The sequence below is a fragment of the Silurus meridionalis genome, chromosome 16 (assembly GCF_014805685.1).
Source record: "Silurus meridionalis isolate SWU-2019-XX chromosome 16, ASM1480568v1, whole genome shotgun sequence".
NCBI classification, from domain to species: domain Eukaryota; kingdom Metazoa; phylum Chordata; class Actinopteri; order Siluriformes; family Siluridae; genus Silurus; species Silurus meridionalis.
This window is the reverse complement of record NC_060899.1, coordinates 11,370,844-11,392,461: the sequence shown is the minus strand read 5'-3', so window position 1 is coordinate 11,392,461 and position 21,618 is coordinate 11,370,844. Positions and strand designations below refer to the sequence as shown.

Below are 21,618 nucleotides of genomic sequence, written 5' to 3'. Positions count from 1 at the left end.
CATTTAAGAGTTTAAACACGTTTTTAAATGTAATTGTTCTGCTTTTTCACTGTTAAACATGCAATACATTGAACTCAAGGCTGAAATGTATTTAAAAAAGAAAAAAAAAGCAGCTCAAAACTCTGTATAGTGGAACAGTTTTCCCAGGTCAACACAAACAAACCGAGTTCTTCATCTGGACTGCTTAAATTCATGGTAAGGACATAGGTGACCGCATACGAAGTGCTAAAGCACTGAGCCTTAGCCACCAAAACATAGAGGCCGCTATCTTTTATTATAGAAGCATGCCAAAGCTCACAGAGAGAATCATAACGGAGAGAGTGATAATGAAAAAAAGTGAGCGAGAGAGAGAGAGAGATGAACACAAACGGTCTGCTGCGCCCGATGACTTACACTCCGGCTCAGTCAAACTTTTAAAAACTTCATTAAATCGAAATGAAAGTGCTTTGCAGCACACTTCAATTTAATAGAGGATGCTTTTTCAGCTGCAGCGGGCTGCCAATTACAGCTCTTGCCGACTTTTCTCGCCGCTGTGATGACTCGCAGCTGAAACCCGACTGCGTTGACTCGGTTTGTATGCTCCTTTTTCAAACACAATTGTCGTGACACTTGTAACACTGAGTGATTGCTCTCTCAGCGGTTTGTGTCCTGTATGTGTAGGAAATGCTATGAAGAGGAGCGAAAGGGGGTTTAAAAAGACAGCGAGGCCAAAAGAGAGGCTAAAAAATTTGCTGTAGCTTATATCATATATATGATATAACATTTGGTTAATATTGCCCCTTCACCGCATAAAGAAAGTCGTCCTAACCTGTACATACTTTTTGTAACCTTTCTGATGTTAAAAAACAAAAAAGTAAATTATTATAACGATGCTTCAATGTAGTGCCTGTACAGCTTTTGTACAACTTGCGTCAGTGTTAAAGGTTGGGTTTCTGCACGTCTGTGTCCCAGTTTTCAGCAGAAAAACCAAACACTGAGATGAACATTTTTAAGCAGGTTTTGAATAGTAGGTTTTGTGGTGACACACTAACACTAAGGACAATGAAGTCATTTTCCAGATTAAAGAATGAAGGGGCAAATTTATTAAGAAATATTATAATAAAGGATTCCTGTCTTTAAAGGAGAGATTTGAGGTGAAATATGTACACTGCATATAAAAAGTCTACACACTTTGTTACAGTGGCAGTTTTTTGTAATGTAAAAAAATGAAACCAAGATCAATTATGTCAGATTTTTTCCAGGTTATTGCAAGGTTTTTTTCTTTTTCTTCTTTTGTTTTTATTTGTTGTTTTTTATAAAACTTGATTTTTGTTGGTGAAAGAAAACATCTAAAAGAATGGTTTCATATTTTTTTTAATTACATAAACTGTTTGCCCAAACCATTTATTTTCTTTTACCACAAACTAAAATTTACTTTGAATTGAAAATAACTCTTTATTATAATATATTTTAATATAATATTGTGTCCCTTTCACCTTGAATTGATCACATGACAAAACCCCTGCATTTGTAACAGGGGGTGTAGAACGGTTTCCTTTTTTCACAATTTTTTATTTCTGTTTGACCTTTTGCTTAAAAAAAGACATTAGAAACATCAGTTTGATCCTGAGCTTGGGTTATTGTCTTATGCATGTTATCTGTATGGGGTTCCTCCATGTTCTTTAGTTTCCTTTCTCAAAATGTCATGTTGATTTATTTGTTGTTTATAGTTGCATTGTTTGTAATTAACCATTTATTTTCAACCTTTAGCTGATTTTCCTGGGTACGTTTTAGTGACCAATATTTTTTAATATTTATTTATTTTTTTTTTTTTGACAATAATGCAATCCTTTATTTCACCTTTGTATTGCACATAGAAAAATAATCTTACTCTGATATAAGCCTGTATAACATTCTGGCATGCTTTTGTGTACAAAGGTTTGGATAAAGGGGGGGCTATCTGAAAGCGAAGACACTCGAAGAGATGAGATTTTTTTTTTTCTTTTATTATTATTATTTTTTTCTTCTGGCAGTAATATTCCTACCCCCACCCTCCAATGATCTCTTCCTTTATTTGTAGATCAGGAAGATTCATGGTTTGTAATGATCTCTAAAAATGAAGCCATTACATGAGCACAACAGATAACAATAGTCTCCAAAGTCAGTGGATGAAATATGCCCAGTTTGATGGCAATGAATATCTGGGAAATCCACTGCTGTGAAATAATCTACTTAGTCTGCAGGAAGCAGCCAATCAAAAGAGAAAAATGGAGACCTGCGTTTGCATTCAAAATGCAGTCCGTGGCCTCACGATGAACTTGCTGACCATGTGACACGTGATTTACACACAAAAGGCTGCATATTCAGAGACATATGTCTTAAAGTGAAATATGTCTGCTTTGGTCCGGTCTGAACGGGGGCCTGACATATAAGCCTTCTCTTTAAATGCTGATATAAAGAGGAATAATAAAATGATACAGTGATTCCCTTGCCATTAAATCTCTCCTTTTGAATATAATGACTCCATAGCATGCATTATTTCAGAGAAAGGATGTTAGAGGGATGCTTTTATATGATAATTTTGAAATTCAATTCTTGTACAATTAAAAATTGTACAAGAATATATACTTTTGACAATGATAAATTCTATATTATAATTATAATATTATATATATATATATATATATATATATATATATATATATATATATATATATATATATATATATATATATATTACACTTGTTATTGTCATTATTTGTCTTCTTTTTATGAATATTCTCCTCATATTATTATTATTATTATTATTATTATTATTATTATTATTATCATCATCATCATCATCATCAAAAGAGCTGCTGCAAATTTGTCTGTCAAACAAGTGTCAAGTATATTTTTCTGGAGGTTCATGTTTATTCATTTTAGCTGCTTTCATATTAATATAGTTAATCTAATATCTAACATGTCCTCCTTAATTACAGCCTTTCTTCCTCCTAACCTTCATCTGCAGCAATCTGTGCACTGAGCATGAGACAAAACAGGAGTGTTTTTTCATTCACTTGCTCAGAAATTTTTAAAATGTAGAGGCTTGTAGGCAATAAGATCTGCTATACAAATACAAACATATACACTATATGAATAAAACTATTGGGACACCTCCCACACTTGACATACTGCAAATCTCAAACTTCATAATCACACATTTTTAAATTCCAAAAATGCTTTTTGACTGATTGAAGCTGGTGTTTCTATCATTTGCTCACCTTTCTACTGCTACTCTTGGGCCCTTGAGCAAGGCCCTTAACACCTCTATGTTCCAGTGGTGTTGTATCATTGCTTACCCAAGCTTTCTAACATTTAGGATATCCAAAAAAGAATTTTACTGTGCTGTAATGTACATGTGACAATAAATACATCTTTCTTTCTTTCTTTCTTTCTTTCTTTCTTTCTTTCTTTCTTTCTTTCTTTCTCTCTTTCTTTCTTTCTTTCTGTCAGATGGTGTATACAATTTTAAGAAGCAATCCTATTGTAAGATATTATGGTGTGCGAACACAACATTGACCATGTATTCTTTACAAAAAAAAGATGATAAAAAGAAGAAATAACTGAGTCTGTTTTTTTTGGGGGGGGGTCTGGATTTTTGTTCTAGTCTAGGTCTAGCTCTTTTGTGCATGGTTTTATTTTTAGATGTTGTCCAGCTGGAGGTTTTTCTTAAACTTAGCAGCCCTGGATACCATTGATAAGTTCCTCTAAGAGCTCCTCAATGATGATGGAAAACAAACCACTGTAATGAACATAACTGAACAAAGGAACAGTATAAAAACTCTCAATCTGAGTTTCTAGACTGTATCCTCAATGGTATATGATTAAAATGACAATGGAAGCCTATTTGACTTAACCTGTTGACACTTGACTGCCTTCACATTATGCTTTTCATTCCATTGGCTTTAACTAATACACATACAATTTCCAGAGACCAAAAAATGTTAATGAAGTTTGGTAAACTTTGTTCCATCTGACTTGGTATCATATGAGGACATGTGACCGATAGAACTTTAATCCAAGATGGAGAAAGCTTTGATTGTATTGGGGTGGAACCATCCATTTTTCATACAAAACAGCTATTAAAGAATATAAAATCAACATCATTGTTTGTATATATAACAACATTATTCGCCTTGCTTGCTTTGTTGCTCCATCGAGGGTCAGAGGACATATTTTTTAACATTGGGACGTGGCATCATATCTGCTTGCTGCTTATATTCACAGCAGGTCTCTAAAGAAAAAAATAGTCAAGTGTGATAGCCTCTCACCTCAAATTTGTTTAAGGCTATGTCAGTATTAACGTCTTCCTGGCTTATCAAAATCTATAGTCATGTGCTGCTGCTGCAAATCATTGCGCTTAGATTGCATAAACAGACAAAAAGGAACCCTCTAGGTTTTTTTAATGTATTTTTTTGGTAAATTACACATAATGGTATGTTAAGACTGATAGAATTTTCTATAAACTTATTTGCTTGTAGCTGTGAAAGCAATTATGGTATTTTATCTGAAAGTTTTTCCCCTCAATGTGCCCTTACTTTAAAAATAGCAAGTTTATTCAGTAATATTTTGATCATTAATGTGGAAAGAAACGCCATGATGCTTCAATTAAATATTTCAGTTTCCCCCATCAGAAGGAAGCCAAGTAGACAACTTTCCCATTACCCCAAATGTTATCATTGGGCTGATGATCATTTGCTTTTTGTGGAACTCTGGCTAATGTTAAACAAGGAATAGTATCTTATAGCTTTCAGAATCTAATAGGCTGCTTGATTATGGTTTCCGACATGCTGTTATTTATAAAATTGACACATTTTTTTAAATTAAAAAAAATTATAATAATTAATAAATAAAAAAAATTCAGCATTTTAAACCTATGATTATTTTCTTGCCTTCAGAAATTAATAACAACACAATTACTATTACTATGGTGACTTTGTGAGGGCAAATGACTGACTATAGCTATAGCCCAATGTACTGCTATGTACAATATCTCATCCCCCGATAACATTGGTCTATAAATCCACAATATAAGCATTCAAATATTTAATTCACTTTTATTTATATAGCACTTTTAACAATTGACATTGTCAAACAGCAGCTTTACAGAAATAAATAGATGAAGAATATTCATTTCTTCTTCTTCTTCTTCTTCTTCTTCTTCGGCTTCTTCTTCTTTCGGGTTCTCCCATTAGGGGTCGCCATAGCAGATAATCCGTCTCCACACCCCCTGTCCTCTACATCTGCTTCTGTCACACCAACTACCTGCATGTCTTCCCTCACCACATCCATAAACCTTCTCATTGGCCTTCCTCTTTTCCTTCTTCCTGGTGGCTCCATCCTCAGCATTCTCCTACCGATATACCCCATGTCCCTCCTCTGCACATGTCCAAACCATCTCAATCTCGCCTCCCTCACCTTGTCTCCAAAACGTCCTACATGCTCTGTCCCTTTAATAAACTCATTTCTAAACCTGTCTATCGTCGACACTCCCAACGAAAACCTCAACATCTTCAGCTCTGCTACCTCCAGCTCCACCTCCTGTCTTTTACTCAATGCCACTGTCTCTAATCCATACAACATCGCAGGTCTCACCACAGTCCTATAAACGTTCCCTTTCACTCACACAGATACTCTTCTATCACAAATCACTCCTGCCACTCTTCTCCACCCACTCCACCCTGCCTGCACTCTTTTTTCCACTTCTCTAACACACTCTCCATTACTTAAGAATATTCATTTAAATTCATAAATTAGTCGCTACCATTTATTTCCCTAATGAGCAAGCCAGTGGTGATGCTAAAAAGGAAAAGCTCCTTGAGCAGGAATGAGGAGAATCTTTCAGAGGAACCAGGTTTATAAGGGTAACCCATTCTCATCTGTTGACACTGTATTTCCATTTCAGATTCATCATTGTTGAGGTTATCAACTGTTCACTGATAACTGAGACTTGAGTCTTCATATTCTTGGGTGGAACCATCCACAGTAACCTTATGTACACTTTATGGACAAGTAAGTACATTTTACATTTAGCAGACATGCTTATCCAGAATAACTTACATTTATCTTATCCATAGAACTAAGCAGATATGGGGTTGAGGCCTTGCACAGGGGCCCAGAAGTTGCAGCTTGGTGTAGCTGGGATTTGAACTCATGACCTTTGGATCCAAACTCCAATGGCTTAACCACTAAGCTACTACCTTATTAGTATTAGGACACCTGACTTTTCCAGCCTTTTGTGTTTTTTCTCTTCAAATTGATACCACAATGTATAGGCACACAATTGGATAGAATGTCTTTGGATGTTGTATTTGAACTAGGAGACCCAGACTTGTTTCAGCATGCCAATGCCTCTGTGCACAAAACAATTTCCATAAAGATATGGTTAACAAGGGTTGGAGTGGAAGATCTTGCAAAGCCTGCTATAGAGCTCTGACCTCAAACCTATTGAACACCTTTGAGATGAACTGGAACGCTGACTGCACCCCAGGTGGACACCTACATCACCTTACATCAGTACTTGACTTTACTAACACCTTTTTGGTTGAATGTGCACAAATCTCTACAAGTGCACTCCAAAATCTAAAGACTTTTTTCAGAAGAGTAGAAGTTATTAAGTAAGGGACTAAATAGGAACTAAATGTGGAATGGGATCGTATGGTCAGTCCATGTCGTGTATCTATAGATTGTTCATGTGGAGCCATCTTCAGCTGCAGCAGCACGGGGTGGTTTCCAGTACTGTAATGAGGAACTTCATCCAATAGAAAGGCACCAGGAAGTAACAGGAAAGTCAGAAGAGCACAAGGGGGCAGTGAGTTCATTGTAAAAGGACATATATTGCAAAATACATTGATTTTTGTGTAGGTTTTAGAACCAAAAAGTAGCCCAATGTTTCACACAACAAATCAAAGTGCATTGATGGAAAGGTGAAATTGTACAAATAAATAAATCTATTATTCTAATTAAACACTGTTTAAGGTTTTGTATGTGACAGCTCAGATTATGAATTGGACACAATATTTTTTTTTGCAATCAAAAACAAAATCCTCCACCTTTGTCGCATGGTTTTTGTTCAACTGCACAATCGTTACGAAGTGTTTAAAATCATGTGAAGTCGTGTTCAGTGCCATGATGCACGATGCCTTCCAAGCACTGGCATGACTTGAGCCCTAAAATGTATTTTTAAATCATACAAAGTCATATTGGCGAAAATCTAATTATGCACATGAGCGTGCTCACTTCACAGAGGACCCGAATTAGCGCCGTTCATGCCAGATCCTATTTCCAAATTCTGTCAATCTTTTGTTAAATACGTGTTATGAAATATGGACAAATCCGGTGTCTCGCTTCTGCCTCTGATGCTGATGTGTTTTAATGGGACAAACAGGCATCAAATCTTTCCTGGTCGAATACACGTGAAACTTCCTGTCTGCCCCACTGTGGTGCTTTTTTACTGAGATGACAGTGTGCTTACCTAAGTTATCATGGCTTATACAGTCCTCTCAGGATTCAGGTTTGAAAGTCAATGGTTTAAAGAATATCAAAATGTACACACATCTTAGTGAAATCAAATACAATTTAAGCTGCACATTTTTGTTTGGTGCATTAGAAAAGAGTTAAACAACATTAGATGATGACTATTTATATATACACACGTTATTTTCCTGTAACCTGCATGATCCCATCGTGTTTTATTCCTCAATCCATTTCTGTTAAAGTTCATTTCCTCTCTTAATCTGCGAAATCTTGCGCAAGGAGCACAACTGCCATCATGCAGCTATCAATCTAAAACCCACCCGAATCCCTTAATAAAATGTTTCAAATTCAGGAAGTCTCATAATGGCAGTGCTAAGCTTCAGGTTCTTCCTCACAGCTCTTCATCATTACTATTTTAAACTGTCAGGGTCATAATTTTCAGACCAGTTGCTATTTTCCTCTTTTGCAGCTTCCTCTTTTTATGTCTCCATTGCGGCGAGCTTGACATTGTAATGGCGAGCTTTAAATATTCATCGCGTTTCATTTCGACGCTCGTCACCGGGCAAAAAGACACGCTTGATATCTTCGACCTGCGAGAATGTGTTTGAAAGGCTTAGGCAGGGCATCACTCAATCCGAGTAATCTTTCAAACGTGAGACTCGGAAAGTATGTTGCACAGTCAGCAACAGAACGCAATGCCAAGGAGCAGAGACAGCAACACAAAGCAGACAGGAAATATGTGTGTAGACTTTAAAGATCTCAGCGTATGCTTAGCACTTAAGCACCCTGGTTGCTATGAGGAATTCTTATGAGAATTTAGTTTAACAATAGTTCTCGAGAGAACATGCTGTTTGGGGCATTCCCATGTAAGAATTTTTAGAAACACACACTCAACAGCACTGATGCAGTCCCTGATAGCAACCATTGTACAGTGTGATGTCACACAGTAATAACCCTTTGAGAGAAACAGTTATAACAGGAAATATAGTTGAATCAGCCAAGCCTAAAAAAGACACAGAATCCAAAAAAATATGAGCTTATTTTGTGTTTAGCCAAATCTCCTGGTTGCATTTCTTAGAATTCAACTCACTGTTTGTTTGCAGTTCATTATGCAAAGTCTTTCACTAACAGGAACTATACTAATTGAAATTATATCAAATAGAAAATATATTTTTTCATATACATTTTGTGGATGAACATATTTTTTTACTTTTGCTCAAAATGGCTGACATTCTGGTAAGAGCACTTCCTGTGTATAAAACTTCTTGTATTTTTTTTCTGTTATAGAATACTATAAGCATATTTAACTGCCTTTATGTGCCTTGTGTTCTTTTCTATAATGTACTACAGTATACTGTAGTGATTGTTTGAGATATATACAGCCATAATAGAAACTTGAGATTTTACAGCATTCAGTGATCTAGCATACAGTCTAGCGGCAGTGTGGTACACATATTTCTGATGAATAGATATTATCCATTCCATAATCCCCCTTACCTTCTTCCAATTGCTGAAACATATCTTCCAAAGAAATGCTTCTGTGCATCATAGACACACTTTTTGCATTTTGCGTTTCTTTGCAGAAACATGTTAGATTAATGAATTCACATGATTGCTATAAAGCAAGCTAATAACAAAGCATTACTTTGAGTGCAATTCTGGAAAGACCCTCGGTCACCCTGTCATTACTTGTCTGTTCTCTACTCCTGCTCAAATGGCCTGTATTAGCTTGTTGTAGTTACTATTATTGACCACTAGGACATGGCAATAATAACATTAGGAAAGGTGATTTTATTCGTCAAATACTGGTGGTCTAGTAGTTAGGATGCGGCGCTCTCACCGCTGCGACCCGGGTTCAATCCCCGGTCAGGGAACCAACCCCAGCCACAAGTAGTGCTGGCCCCAAGCCCAGATAAATGGGGAGGGTTGCATTAGGAAGAGCATCCAGCGTAAAAACGTGCCAAATCAAACATGCGGATAATCCGCTGTGGCGACCCCTAACGGGAGAAGCCGAAAGAAAGATACTGTATACACAACAGCACATTGAAATGTTTTCTTTACATATCTGAGCTTGTTGGGGTCAGTGCACAGCCATGATATAGTGCTCATGGAACAGAGAGAGTTAGGGGCTTTGCTTAAGGGCCCAACTGTGGCAACTTGGCATGGTGGAGCTTGAACCTGGACCTTTCAATCAGTAACCCAAAGTATTAACCAAATTTGCCAATGACTCACTCATCAGGGACAAACTTACACTTATAAAGAACATCTTATTCCTTTTTATCACCACATTATCTGTGTAAAGCTGCTTTGAGACAGTGTTAATTGTTAAAAGTGCTATACAAATAAAAATGAATTGAATTGAATTAAGCACTGAGCTAACAAACCCCTCAACTAAGTCCCTTAATAGTGCTGAATCTTAGCTGCCCCTATAGATGCCCACCATTACTGTCTATCACAAGCAATTTCAAAAGAATGCTCAAAACATAATATACATTTGATTATGTTCAACTAGTTCTGACCTGACTGGTAGAAAGGCCTCCATGCTTCTGTATGTAGAGTTGAATTTTTTTTTTTTAAGAAAAGTCGTGTTGTCCTGGAGACTTTTTTAATGATTAGTAATTACTTCAGTCACTGATTTATTAATGAACCAAAATTCTTGGTTAGTTATTAGCAATTACTAAAACTATATACTATATGGACAAAAATCTGTGAACACCTGACCATAAAATAGTATGTGCCTTTTGAAAATCTCATTGCACAAAGACAGAAGGTGGAGCTGGAGGTAGCAGAGCTGAAGATGTTAAGGTTTTCGTTGGGAGTGACGAGGATGGACAAGATTAAAAATGAGTTTATTAGAGGGAAAGCCCATGTAGGATGTTTTGGTGACAAGGTGAGGGAGGCGAGATTGAGATGGTTGGACATGTGCAGAGGAGGAACATGAGTTATATTGGTAGAAGAATGCTGAGGATGGAGCCACCAGGAAGGAGGAAAAGAGGAAAGCCAAGGAGGAGGTTTATGGATGTGGTGAGGGAAGACCTGCAGGTAGTTGGTGTGAAAGATGCAGATGTAGAGGACAGGGTGGTATGGAGACGGATGATCTGCTGGGGCGACCTCTAATGGGAGCAGCCGAAAGAAGAAGAAAAAGAAGATTGCACATTTAGTTTCCAGTTTCTGTTATAATAACCTTTCCACTCCATATACTCTATGCCTCATATACTCCATGAATGCAATATTCCAAATATTCAGACCTGTTGCGGATTTAAACAGAGGCACCCTAGGCCTCATCACCCTACATCAGTACCTGACTTTGCTAACACTCTTTTGTCTGAATGAGCCTAAATCTCCAGAAACACACTCCAAAATCTAGTGGAACATCTACCCAGACGAGTGGAGGTTAATATAATGGCAAATGAGTACTAAATTTGGAATGGGATGTTCAAAAAACACATATGGTGGTGTCGGTGTTATTCATACGAACATTTCATTAAGCTCTTTTCTGATGTAGCTGATCTCATATGCAGAACATTAACATGGGGATAAAATCTAGAGCAACAGAATCAGTGTTGCATGCTCTATACAAGCTAAATATCTTTACAATTAAATTTAATCTCATTGCCGCTGCAAAAAGATGTAGTCGGGAATTGCTGCACCCTGCAGACTAGTGTTGGTACTGCAACAACCAGTGGATTCCTTTAATCATTTCAACTCCGGGTTTTCTACTTTTACAGTGTTCTTTCCTTTTAATCTGAGGTGCTGAAACATTATTACATCAGTTTGTAGGACTTTTAATACTCCATCTGGAAAGCAGCAGAGGCGTGCTGACTCTTCAGTCAGAGTGTGTAGTAGTAGTAGTGTGTGTGTGTGTGTGAGAGAGAGAGAGAGAGAGAGAGAGAGAAAGAGAATGTGTGTGTGTGTGTGTGTGAAAGAGAGAGAGAGAGAGAGAGAGAGAGAGAGAGTGTGTGTGTGTGTGTGTGTGTGTGTGTTTGTGTGTGGTAGTGTACTCAGTCTAGATAGAGCAGAACTTACACTTGATTGCCGGCACTTCATCAGTGCGTCTCTCAGATGTGTCAGTGTGCCTAGCCCAGGGCACAGCACTGCCTCCGATTGAAGCTGACATCGCCCAAAATATGAAAGCAACAAATCATACTCCTTGGTCGGGCCCTAATCTCCCGGCCGGGCCCCTGTGCTGTCGTCAGCACAATCACGACTGCCACAATGAGCTCTGCTGCCAGCCTGCAGCTCTCCAGATGCTTCTATCTAGCAGAGCACAGCGCCAGAACGCGGCCTGTTGCCACACACAGCAGTGCTTCAAAACATTCCCAATACAATACTCACGATTTAGCACAAAATCTAGGACAAGTCAATTATTCACACTCACTTGGATTGATTTAGAAAATATTTAGGGTTTTTTTTAAATGCTCTGTCTAACCTAATGAGTTCAAATCATAAATTAGTGTACGTTTTGGTTAGATTAATGCAAACACATGCAGATAAAGCTTATGGCCTGAAACTCACATGTAGGTATTAAGTAAACTCGGTCACTTTATACCTTCCTTTATTAAAGTGCAATATTTCAATTCAATTCTATTCAATTCTGCTCCATTTGTATACCACTATTTACAATATACATATTCTGAAACAGCTTCACAGAAATATGTTGATTACAAATATAAATGTAACATTTATAAATGACTCCCTATAACATTATCTCTAGTAAAAACTCCCTAAGATGATATGAAGAAAGCAATCAGACTCATGCAGGGAACTCATCCTCATCTCGGTGACCCAGAATGTCCATTCATTATAGTTTTATCATCATCATCTGTTCACTGATGGACGCTTTAATGCAAAATTGTTAATGGCAATTGCAGCTCCAAACCATTGAAGCATGTTTATATTAATTACAGTCCAACTCTATCATCATAGCTTTTGAGTTTCACCCTCCACAGTAACTTTAAGGATCAATACTCTATTGTATGACTGTATGTGTCATGTATTTCTATCTTGTAACATTTGTTTATATCCTTCCACACAGTGGATTTTTATTTTATTTAATGTTCTTACTTTAATCTAGTATCTGAATTACTCAACCCAGCCCATCAACAACATCAATGTCGGGTAAAAGATCTTGATATCAATGTTGTGAACGTTTACCGAAGCTCTTGACCTGTATCTGCATGATTTTATGCATTGTGTTGCTGCCAGATGATTGGCCAATTGGCTAGTTGCATGAATATGCAGGCTCCTTGTGCTTGACCCCGTATAGTAAATGCGATGCTGGATCCTCCTGGCATATGCTGCTTCTGTTAGGGCACACCGGCAACTAGGCAGCCAGGCAGGAATGGAGGAAGGTGTCGGGGTGCACCAGAGGGATGTTGGTTTTCTGTAGGGCTGTAATAGCTTTGGCTATCAGGCTCCGGTCGCCTTCAGGTTATCTGCCACTCACTGTGACATGAATCAGCAGCGACTCTAACAGATTTCAGCCATTCCCATTCGTCCTGTAAACACAGCCAGAGTTCAGTGACCTAAAGCTCAAACATGGCCCGTGTGCCAAGGTTGCAGCTGCAATCCTCGCATATCCCACCTCCAACCATTTCCTAAAGACTCATGGCGCCGTTCTGTACGTCTGAAGTGCTTTCAACAGGCCAGATTTTTTTTTTCTTGGGAGTTTTGAGTTCAAGAAACTGAAAATGATTTATAACAGGAAGAGCTGTAATCTTAGCCATAATGTGGGAGAAAATCTTCAGCAGCTAGCGAGACTGTGATGGGTGCATACTCAGATGAGGGGGAAAAAAAAAGATTCACAATAATTGACAGCCAAGGTTAAACAATATGACCAATTTTGCATCTGTCTTGGGGAATATGTAAAAACCAGCGAAATGTCCTAATAAAATCATTTGGTTCAACATCCCTCCTTGGGTTCTTCCTATTATTTTGCTGCTCATTTGACATGTGACACTTAACTGCTCCATGACATTTTCCCCAATAATAATAAAAAAAAAAATCGAGTGTATTTTCAGTCCAGTTAGTGCAGTTAAAATGTTTTATTTCTGTGTGGTTTTAAATCAGTGTCGGGATGCACACAGCCCTTTTCCAGCACGGTGACTTAATTAGGTGGAGGACTGACACTTTTCAAGTGGCAGCCTGACAAGCTGATACACACAGGTCTGGAGAAGAAAAAAAAAAAAAAAGAAGTGGAGCCCATTTGCTGGATTAAGCATTCGAATATAATCTGTCTGTGTTGATCTATTTGCAAGAAAATGAGACAAATGTATGGGTGTATATGCTCAAACTGTTTACATATGCAACAATTAGTTTCTTGAACTGCACCATTAATAAAATTGCAGGATTTTTTTTTTAGGCATGATTGTGCTTTTAGTATCATAATCAGCACTTTTATTTATTTGTTTAGTCCATTTTTCCTCCTCCCTCTTCTTTTTTGTGCAAAAAATACAAGGCACAATTAATTGTTGGGTTGTTTTAGCTCATGATTGTGCATCCGATTCGAGCTCGCCTTTAATGTGGCAATAAATCTCCAATGACTTTGAATTATTGGCCTGAATTAATATTAGAAACAGCTAATTTCCTAGCCCTGAGTACATTGATGAAAGGATATTCTTTCTATGGCTTAATGCAAATCGCTGACATTGAGCTGCTACCTCGAAAAAGCCATTTTAAATGCCCTCATGCCACAAATGCCTATCCACTAGCATGGTCATTTAAAATTTCCCCATTAAGCAAAAAAAAAAAAAAAAAAACGCTAAATGACTCGGCTGTGACTTACTGCAGTCACGGCACACTTTCATCTGACGAGCCACTTCAGAGACTCTCGGTTTTAATTAAGGAACACAAATGGCCAGAATATCGCATTTATTTTGTCATATTATTCAACCATATCTTAAATCATCCTCTGGCTTCCATTTGAAAAGTTGCTAAGCTGAAGGATAATGCCTCGACAGAGGGGAATTGTGGATCCGTTGGCGAAGCAAGGCGCTAAATAATTTATGGCTTTAATCTGTGCACTGAGGTGTGGGATCTATGCCTGCAATTATAAATGCAAGGTGGAATTATTGCTGAACACTAGAACTGCATTAGGAGTCGTCTGATGAACGGCGTGATTGCCTCCTCGTTTTCAGCAACCGAGGGCGAGTCGGTGTCAGAATGCTCAAATCACCAGCGCACAGATGCTTCCTCCCATTCGCCATCAAATGTCAGTTGCCAGTTATAAAACAGATATGATAGGGAGTAGTAATTGAGGACTTGACTGCTGGGAGGGGGTTGGTAGGGAGGCAGAGAAAGAAAGGAAAAAGCATAAAGTGTTTATGTACTTAGACGGTAATTATTCTTTAATAGCTCTGGAATGAGAGAGGCTGAAGGAGATCTTTTTAATTGTTATGATATAGGCACGGTTCACAGCATATGCAGTAATGAAATGAAGGTTCATTAGCATTTCTAAGATATTAGTTCGGTGAAAAAGAAATAACTACCGTGGTCTTCTAGCCTGCTTTTTCCTCAAATTCCAAGCATGTATTTAACCTTGTATGAGTAAATTTTTATATGGCGAAAGAAACAGGCTGTGACCAATGCATTAATGAATAGCCACATGGCAAGCCAATATTACCATACCACATTACTTAAAATGTGCAAAACCAAAAGCCGGAGCAAAGAAATGTCCCTTTGCAATTGTCTAACTTATTTTCCTCACTTTTTTTTTGAAAACATCTCATATGATGGTTGCCAGACGTAAAATAAATGCAGGAAGGCAGGTAGAAAAATGTTAATGATTTATTTGTACTGGTATAAAAAGGTGCAGTATGTTCTGTCTTCCTATCCTCCTTTTGATGAGACACATTTCTCTGCAGTGCTATATATACATGGATGTGAGACATCTTTATGTCAAAGTTGTCTAAATCTGTTAACTCACATACCGAATCTGAGCCTAAACTGGTGATTAAACATTTATTAAAGTGCTTTTCTGTTCTATCATTGCAACACAAATATTTTACAGAATAATGTACTGTACATATTGTTTTTCTTTCTTTTTACTTTTTTTCATTTATTATCATTCTTTTTATTTAGGTTTTTTTTTTTTTTGGGAAACGTGGGTTTGGCTACCCGACTGAACGTGCGTCCATTCAGGTGCATCATCAGAGCTTACAGTTAATGTATCAATCAATTTGCTGTTAAAAGTATTACAATTAAAACTTGCCATATCATACAAATAAATAGTCATAGCCAGAGCGACCGCATGCAAACATCTGCAATTATGTTTCAAGCAATAATACAGTTCATTACTGGTGATGCAGTTGAGCAGAGTGCAAAGACTTATGTGAATGGATTCATTTCCGAATCTTTTTGCAATGCATTCACTTACACTTCCTTCAAATTCAGCCAGTGTCCATCTTTTTTTCCTCATGATGAAATGTTTCATTTTAAATTTATGAGCATACTACTTAATGCTACATGAAAAAAATAATTTCACCTGTTAATATATATATATATATATATATATATATATATATATATATATATATATATATATATATATATATATATATATAAAAGCAGAGCAATTACAGTTATTAACATCAAAACTTCATATAGAAAAGACCATCCAAGCTACTCTTTGTCCATTTCAACAAATTGTGAATGATTTTCTGGAGATTTGCTGTGAGTTTTACTCAAGTGAAGTTTGACTGCATGGTTGCTGGCAAATGTCCGACTACAAAGCTTGCATTTGAATTTTGAGTCAATGTCTTCCTCCGTCACCAGTGCTTCTGTCACTCGAACACTAAAGGCTTTCGCCAGTTCAGGCTCTGCTACCTTTGTCTGATGCTCGACTGGCAGTTTGCTCATGTCTTTAATCTGAAAACCAAGATGGGATTCAAGATGAGAAATGAAAGCCGACGGCATTCTAAACTGGGACGCGCAGTCGTTGCAATAGAAGACTGGATGACCCGTGTCCATGTTCTTTAAAAATTTGGTCCCACCTGTTTTTCTAAGTTGGTATTTCACGTTGGCTAGCCAGTGGCTGATGGTTGTCATGGAAAGTCCAGTAAACTTGGAGATGTGCATGCGTTCCTGAGGACCAAGGTCAGAGAGAAGATACTTGCCCTCGGAGGTTAGAAAAAGACTGGAAGCAAACTGGGCTTGAAGAATCAACAAGTGCTGAGGGTTCCAGTTTGATTGCCTGCCTTTACGTTTGTGGACGGAATACACCTCACTGGATACATCTTCAAACCGCCGCACGTCTGACTCCAGTTTCATCGCAGGCACTCTAGATGGTATTGAGGGCTTTGGCGTCGTGGCTTTGGGAAGAACCTTTACCATGTCAGCAATATCAGACAGTGCATGTTTCTGAGGCATAGGAGTGGAGGACTGCGAAGAAAACGAGGAAGTCAGTTTGTTATGTTTGTTTTTTGTTAGGTCCATTGGCTGGTCATTATTTGTAAAGATGAAGTTGCTGTTGGCCCTGATGACAGCAGAGGATGTGAGGATTGAGGCTGGTTTCTCAAGACCACGGCTTAGTTCTGAGAATATGGGTTGGATGCGTTGTGACAGAACCCCCTCTTGCCTTGGCTTATTTGCCTTCCCCAAATGATTGTTCAGAACAGACTGTAGTGCACTTAAAGGGTTTATAGTAGGGACTTCCTGAGAGTCGCTGACAAGGTCTGAGGAACTGCTGTGCCCATTGCTGGCAGGAGGGCTTGGTGAAGGGTTGGCTGTGTCAGAGAAAGCTGGGCTCAACTTCCCTTTGATCGTGTCATTTCCTTCACTTACACAGTCTGCATCCAGCTTTGAAGAGGAAGAGGAATCATCTTGACAATCACTGTCATCATTCTCTGCTAGATCAAACTTGCTATTCTGGCTCTCTTTGTCATCAGATACACTGCTCCTCTCCTTTTTGATGTCCAGATTGTTATGTCCCAGGAAACTCTCGTGTCCTCGAAGTCCCTGGTAAAACTTTCCTTTGGGGGCAATGAGCCTTAATCTGTGGCTATGACTCTGTTTAACCTGTATGGGGGGCGAGGCAGAAAGAGGGGCGTTCTTTATTATGCCTGATAGCTGGTAAGCCGCATGTATGCTGGGGTAAGCACTCCAGCTTGGTGTCCCCGTCTGAGCCTTATTAATTGCTGTGGCCACTGTGTTGGCTAAAGATTTCAGTATATCACCCCCTTCACTGGCTCCTTGCTCAAGGTCCTCTTCTCGCAGGTATGGATATTTGAAACTAGCATCAATTCCCTTTTGATCTGCCCCATCTTGCTGGTCATTTTTATTTCGCTCTTCTTCTTGGTCAGGCTTCTTTTCCTTTGGAGAAGATTTCTGCGAATCCCCAGAGGCAGTACTTTTTGGAGAGGCCTTCTGCCCCTCAGATTCATTAACAGTGGGTTCTGCTAGTGTCTGCATCTTCTCTAGCGCTAATGGATCAAGAGTTAATTGTTTACCCTTCTTGGATGCTGAATTTGTCACTTTGATGAAATGACCAGTTACCATCATATGAGTGGTCAGCTGCTGAAGAGTATCATGTGAGCTTCCACATTCCATGCACTTCAGGATCTGGGATTTGCATGTTTCAAACTGCCACGTGTAGCTAGCACCATTCTGATAGCCATATCGGTTGTTTGGGGCGTTTGTAAGAGCAGATAACTTTTGGGCTTCACTGTAGCCCATAGTACCAGTGGTGGAGTCAGGGGAACAAGGCCTTGTAGATTCAAAGGCACGCTTCTTTGCTGGTGGAACTAATTTAGGAGTGATTACTGGAATAGGTTCTTTCAAAGGCACTTTCTGGTAATGTTTTGTTTTAATCATGTGGACACTTAGGTCCTGGAGAGAGTCAAAAGAATGGCCACAAAACATGCATTTCAGCACTTTCTGTGCATCCTCCTTGCCTTCCATATCTTGAAGATTCCTCTTCCGACTTTTGGAAGATGAAGTGGAGGCAATTCCTTGTCTGCTATGGTTGTCATCTTGGTAGTGTCCACTCTTGTTCATATGCACTGTCAATTCCACCAATGTGTCATATGCTGCACTGCAGTCTTTGCAGCGGAAGCGACTGGCCCCTGTAAAGACTGTACCACACGCTTTGCTGCTTTGCCTGTACAGGTGCACTGAGCTGAACAGATTGGGCTTTGATACAGGTTTTGGGGACAATGTTTGCTGTAAGGTTTTGGACAGTGCATCCTGATGCCAGTCAAACTCACGCTTAGCGCTTGCATTGGAGCTGTCGCAGTTTGGCTTGTTGCCGGTGTTTCCAACTTTTAGGTCTAGTCCAATATTTGTCCAGTAGGAGTCGGAGAGGAAGTTGACATAAGTTGCTCTCATTTTCTCAAGGCTACTGTACATTTCGTCTTTTGGCTTTGAAACATGATTCTCATTGTTTCTCAGGCTTTCTGGTGGGGAAGAAGCCTTGAAGTCAGAGAGTCTGTCACTGCCGTCACTCAGACGGGACTCCAGATCAACCTCCTGGTTGGACAAGACACTGACAGGAGAATTCTGGAAGCTGTAGCTACTCTTGTTGTCAGTTTCCTTGTCATCAAGAATCTTAGAGCTAATCTTTTCAGAGCCCTCATCTTCGTTCTGCATGTCATTTCCTTCCTCCTCTTCTGCCACTGGTTCAGGGGCACCAACATCGTCATCTGGCTCATACACTGAAAAAGAAAAAAATAAACACTTGTCACAATACAGCTGTGACTTCTGACTGTAACGAGAGATATAAGAAAGCGGTAAGATAGTATCTGTGTTTGAAAAAGATCTTGTCTATTGTCTAGTGTACATGCTACGATAGGTCAAGTAATACATTTACTATTAAATCAATTCCTAACTGAATCAATTGTGGGTGCACAGCAATATAATAGAGAATTATTTCCAATGGAAATCTCTTCTACAATTCAGTTATATATGAACAGCAGTGATAAAGCTATATGATCCAAAATGCAAATGAAATCATTTATAATTAATGAAGTAAATTTAATATTTTAATGTAAAGACTATAAAACATACATGAATATTCAAAGACTACAAAAGGAAAAAATGGAAATAGTAAATTGTGAGTGTCATTTTCTTTAATATAAAGATCTTTTTTATATATATTTCCACACCTTTTGTTGCCTGTTCAAAATTCTAAAGTGGTTACAGGCATAAGAGCTTTTAATAAAATATATATGTATAGGACAGGACACTTGCATTTCATCTGGTTAATATTCCATTTTGAGTTACACTCAACACAGAGAACTGCCGATTGTAAGCTTTAAAAGTACTACCCTGTGCAGCCCCCTCTAGGCCTTCAGCATTTGGACTCTGGAAAAAAATACTTTTTTTTTTTTTTATCAATATTTTAAAGGTGCCTCAAGAGGAAGCCTGGAGGTGAACTGCTGCCAGCTAATGGATGAAGATGGAAACGGGATTCAGACTCTAAAAACAAACATGGAGAAAGCACAGAGAATGGAGGCCTTGCACATGGGCAAACGGACTCCCAGCGTGTGGTGACCTCGATCCAACACTATCAAGATTTTACATCCAGCAGACCAAGATGAGTGAATGCTTTATAGAATACTCTGACCATCTCCTGGTGCTGAAGGAGAAAATCATGTATTATGTATTGAAATGGATGTACATTCTATATATATGGATTTCATATAACCGAATATCTCAAGACTAGGACTGTTTGATGTCTCTTTCTTTATGTAACAGACAAATTCTCTGTGAATTTACACATGAAATCCTAACATTTTTTAGCCAATTGTATGGCTATAAATGGATACACAATGCCAAATATCAACTAATGATTCCACAATTTGTATTTTCATATAGGCTTTCAGGTCTTACAAACAGAATGGGATATTTCTGCACGTGACATCATTAAATAGCAGTGGTAATGATGGGAACAAAACTTTTTTTTTTTTTTTACAGATATTCTTTCTATAGGCCCCTGGATTGCTCTGATGAACTTTTAACTGTATGAGGAAAACAATTAAGTTTATATGAGCTAGGCTGTAAGAACACGCAGGGGACAATACAGTATAGAACTGCTACATGTAGTTGAACTGAGATCAGAGACTCAGGGCGAATTCTCTCTACTAAAGTAATTAAGCTTTAATAAATGATGCTTTCTGACACTACGGATATGCCAATGCAGCTACTAATTACCCTGAACTCTAAGTAAATCTACAGCAATTTACATTTTAATTTAGCCTTGACCTTTCAAATTAATTGCGATTGTTTTATCTAAAACCAAACATGTTCACGATTAATTCCAATGCACTTTCTTTGCCACAACTACGATTAGACCTTATAATCATCATTTTATACAAAATATAAAAGAGCCACTCTTTTCAACACTGATGCACTGTTTTGAAGCTGAATACGCCACTGTTTTTTAATGCCATCAAAAGCCTATATTAACCTCAAGCCCCCCCAGATGTCTTGGAAAAAAAAAATCCCATTGCCATTTCCTCCCTAAGCCATTTGTAAGAGTAAGCTTCTTTTTGCCAGCCTCTGATCTCTGCCAAGCAGCAGGGATCCAGAATACAAGATCAAATGCAAGGGCACAGGCCCTCAAGACATTAAGAGTTAGGCTGGTCTGCTGTGCTAAACTGCAACGGCGACATCAGGACACAATACCGCAGCCGGGGTAATTACAATGAAATCCCATGCTTCCACCATCAATCATTGATGTTTAAGTCAATAAAACAAGCAAAGCATAACTTGAACTAAGACAGGGACCATTTGTATTGGTTTTTATCAATGCTCACTAGCCCGTATTTTATTTTAACTTAGCCTAAGTGGTGCAAAAATGCGAGGAGCACCCTTGTGTTTTTAACCCTCTCGGAATTTAGGAATTGTTATCAGGTAAAGCGATGATACAAGGCTGTTTTGGTGCTCTGCGCTCTTTCAAACTCGTGAAAAAAAGCGCTGCCTTCGACTTAAATAGGCTCGCAAAACAGGGGCATAGCTGGCATGCTGATGCTGAGATTTAGCATGTCATAAACTCCTGTAAAGCCTCCAATCTGTGTCAAAACAAATTTATATCTTCAGGCAGAGATATGCAAAGGTCAAGAAACCTAAGGTGTCTGTCATAAATCAGCCCCTTGAAGTGTTTATAACATTAATCCATTGGAACGG

At 38.4% G+C, this 21,618-nt stretch overlaps 1 protein-coding gene and 1 long non-coding RNA gene across 5 annotated transcripts in view; one reads left to right on the top strand and one right to left on the bottom strand.

The window, feature by feature from the left end:
• Positions 1-472: 472 nt before the first annotated feature.
• On the top strand, positions 473-20,280 carry LOC124399214. The gene is made up of 3 exons (XR_006928189.1): positions 473-570; positions 5,927-6,033; positions 19,838-20,280. It is a non-coding gene; the product is annotated as an uncharacterized LOC124399214 (long non-coding RNA).
• The window catches only part of LOC124399213 (teashirt homolog 2), a 45,187-nt gene continuing 38,835 nt past the window's right edge, over positions 15,267-21,618 (bottom strand). For all 4 annotated transcript variants that reach the window (XM_046870001.1, XM_046870002.1, XM_046870003.1 and 1 more), the window contains exon 2: positions 15,267-19,145. In XM_046870001.1, the coding sequence (XP_046725957.1) occupies positions 16,117-19,145 (3,029 nt within the window). In that variant the 3' untranslated portion in view covers positions 15,267-16,116. The remainder of the gene's footprint in view (positions 19,146-21,618) is intronic.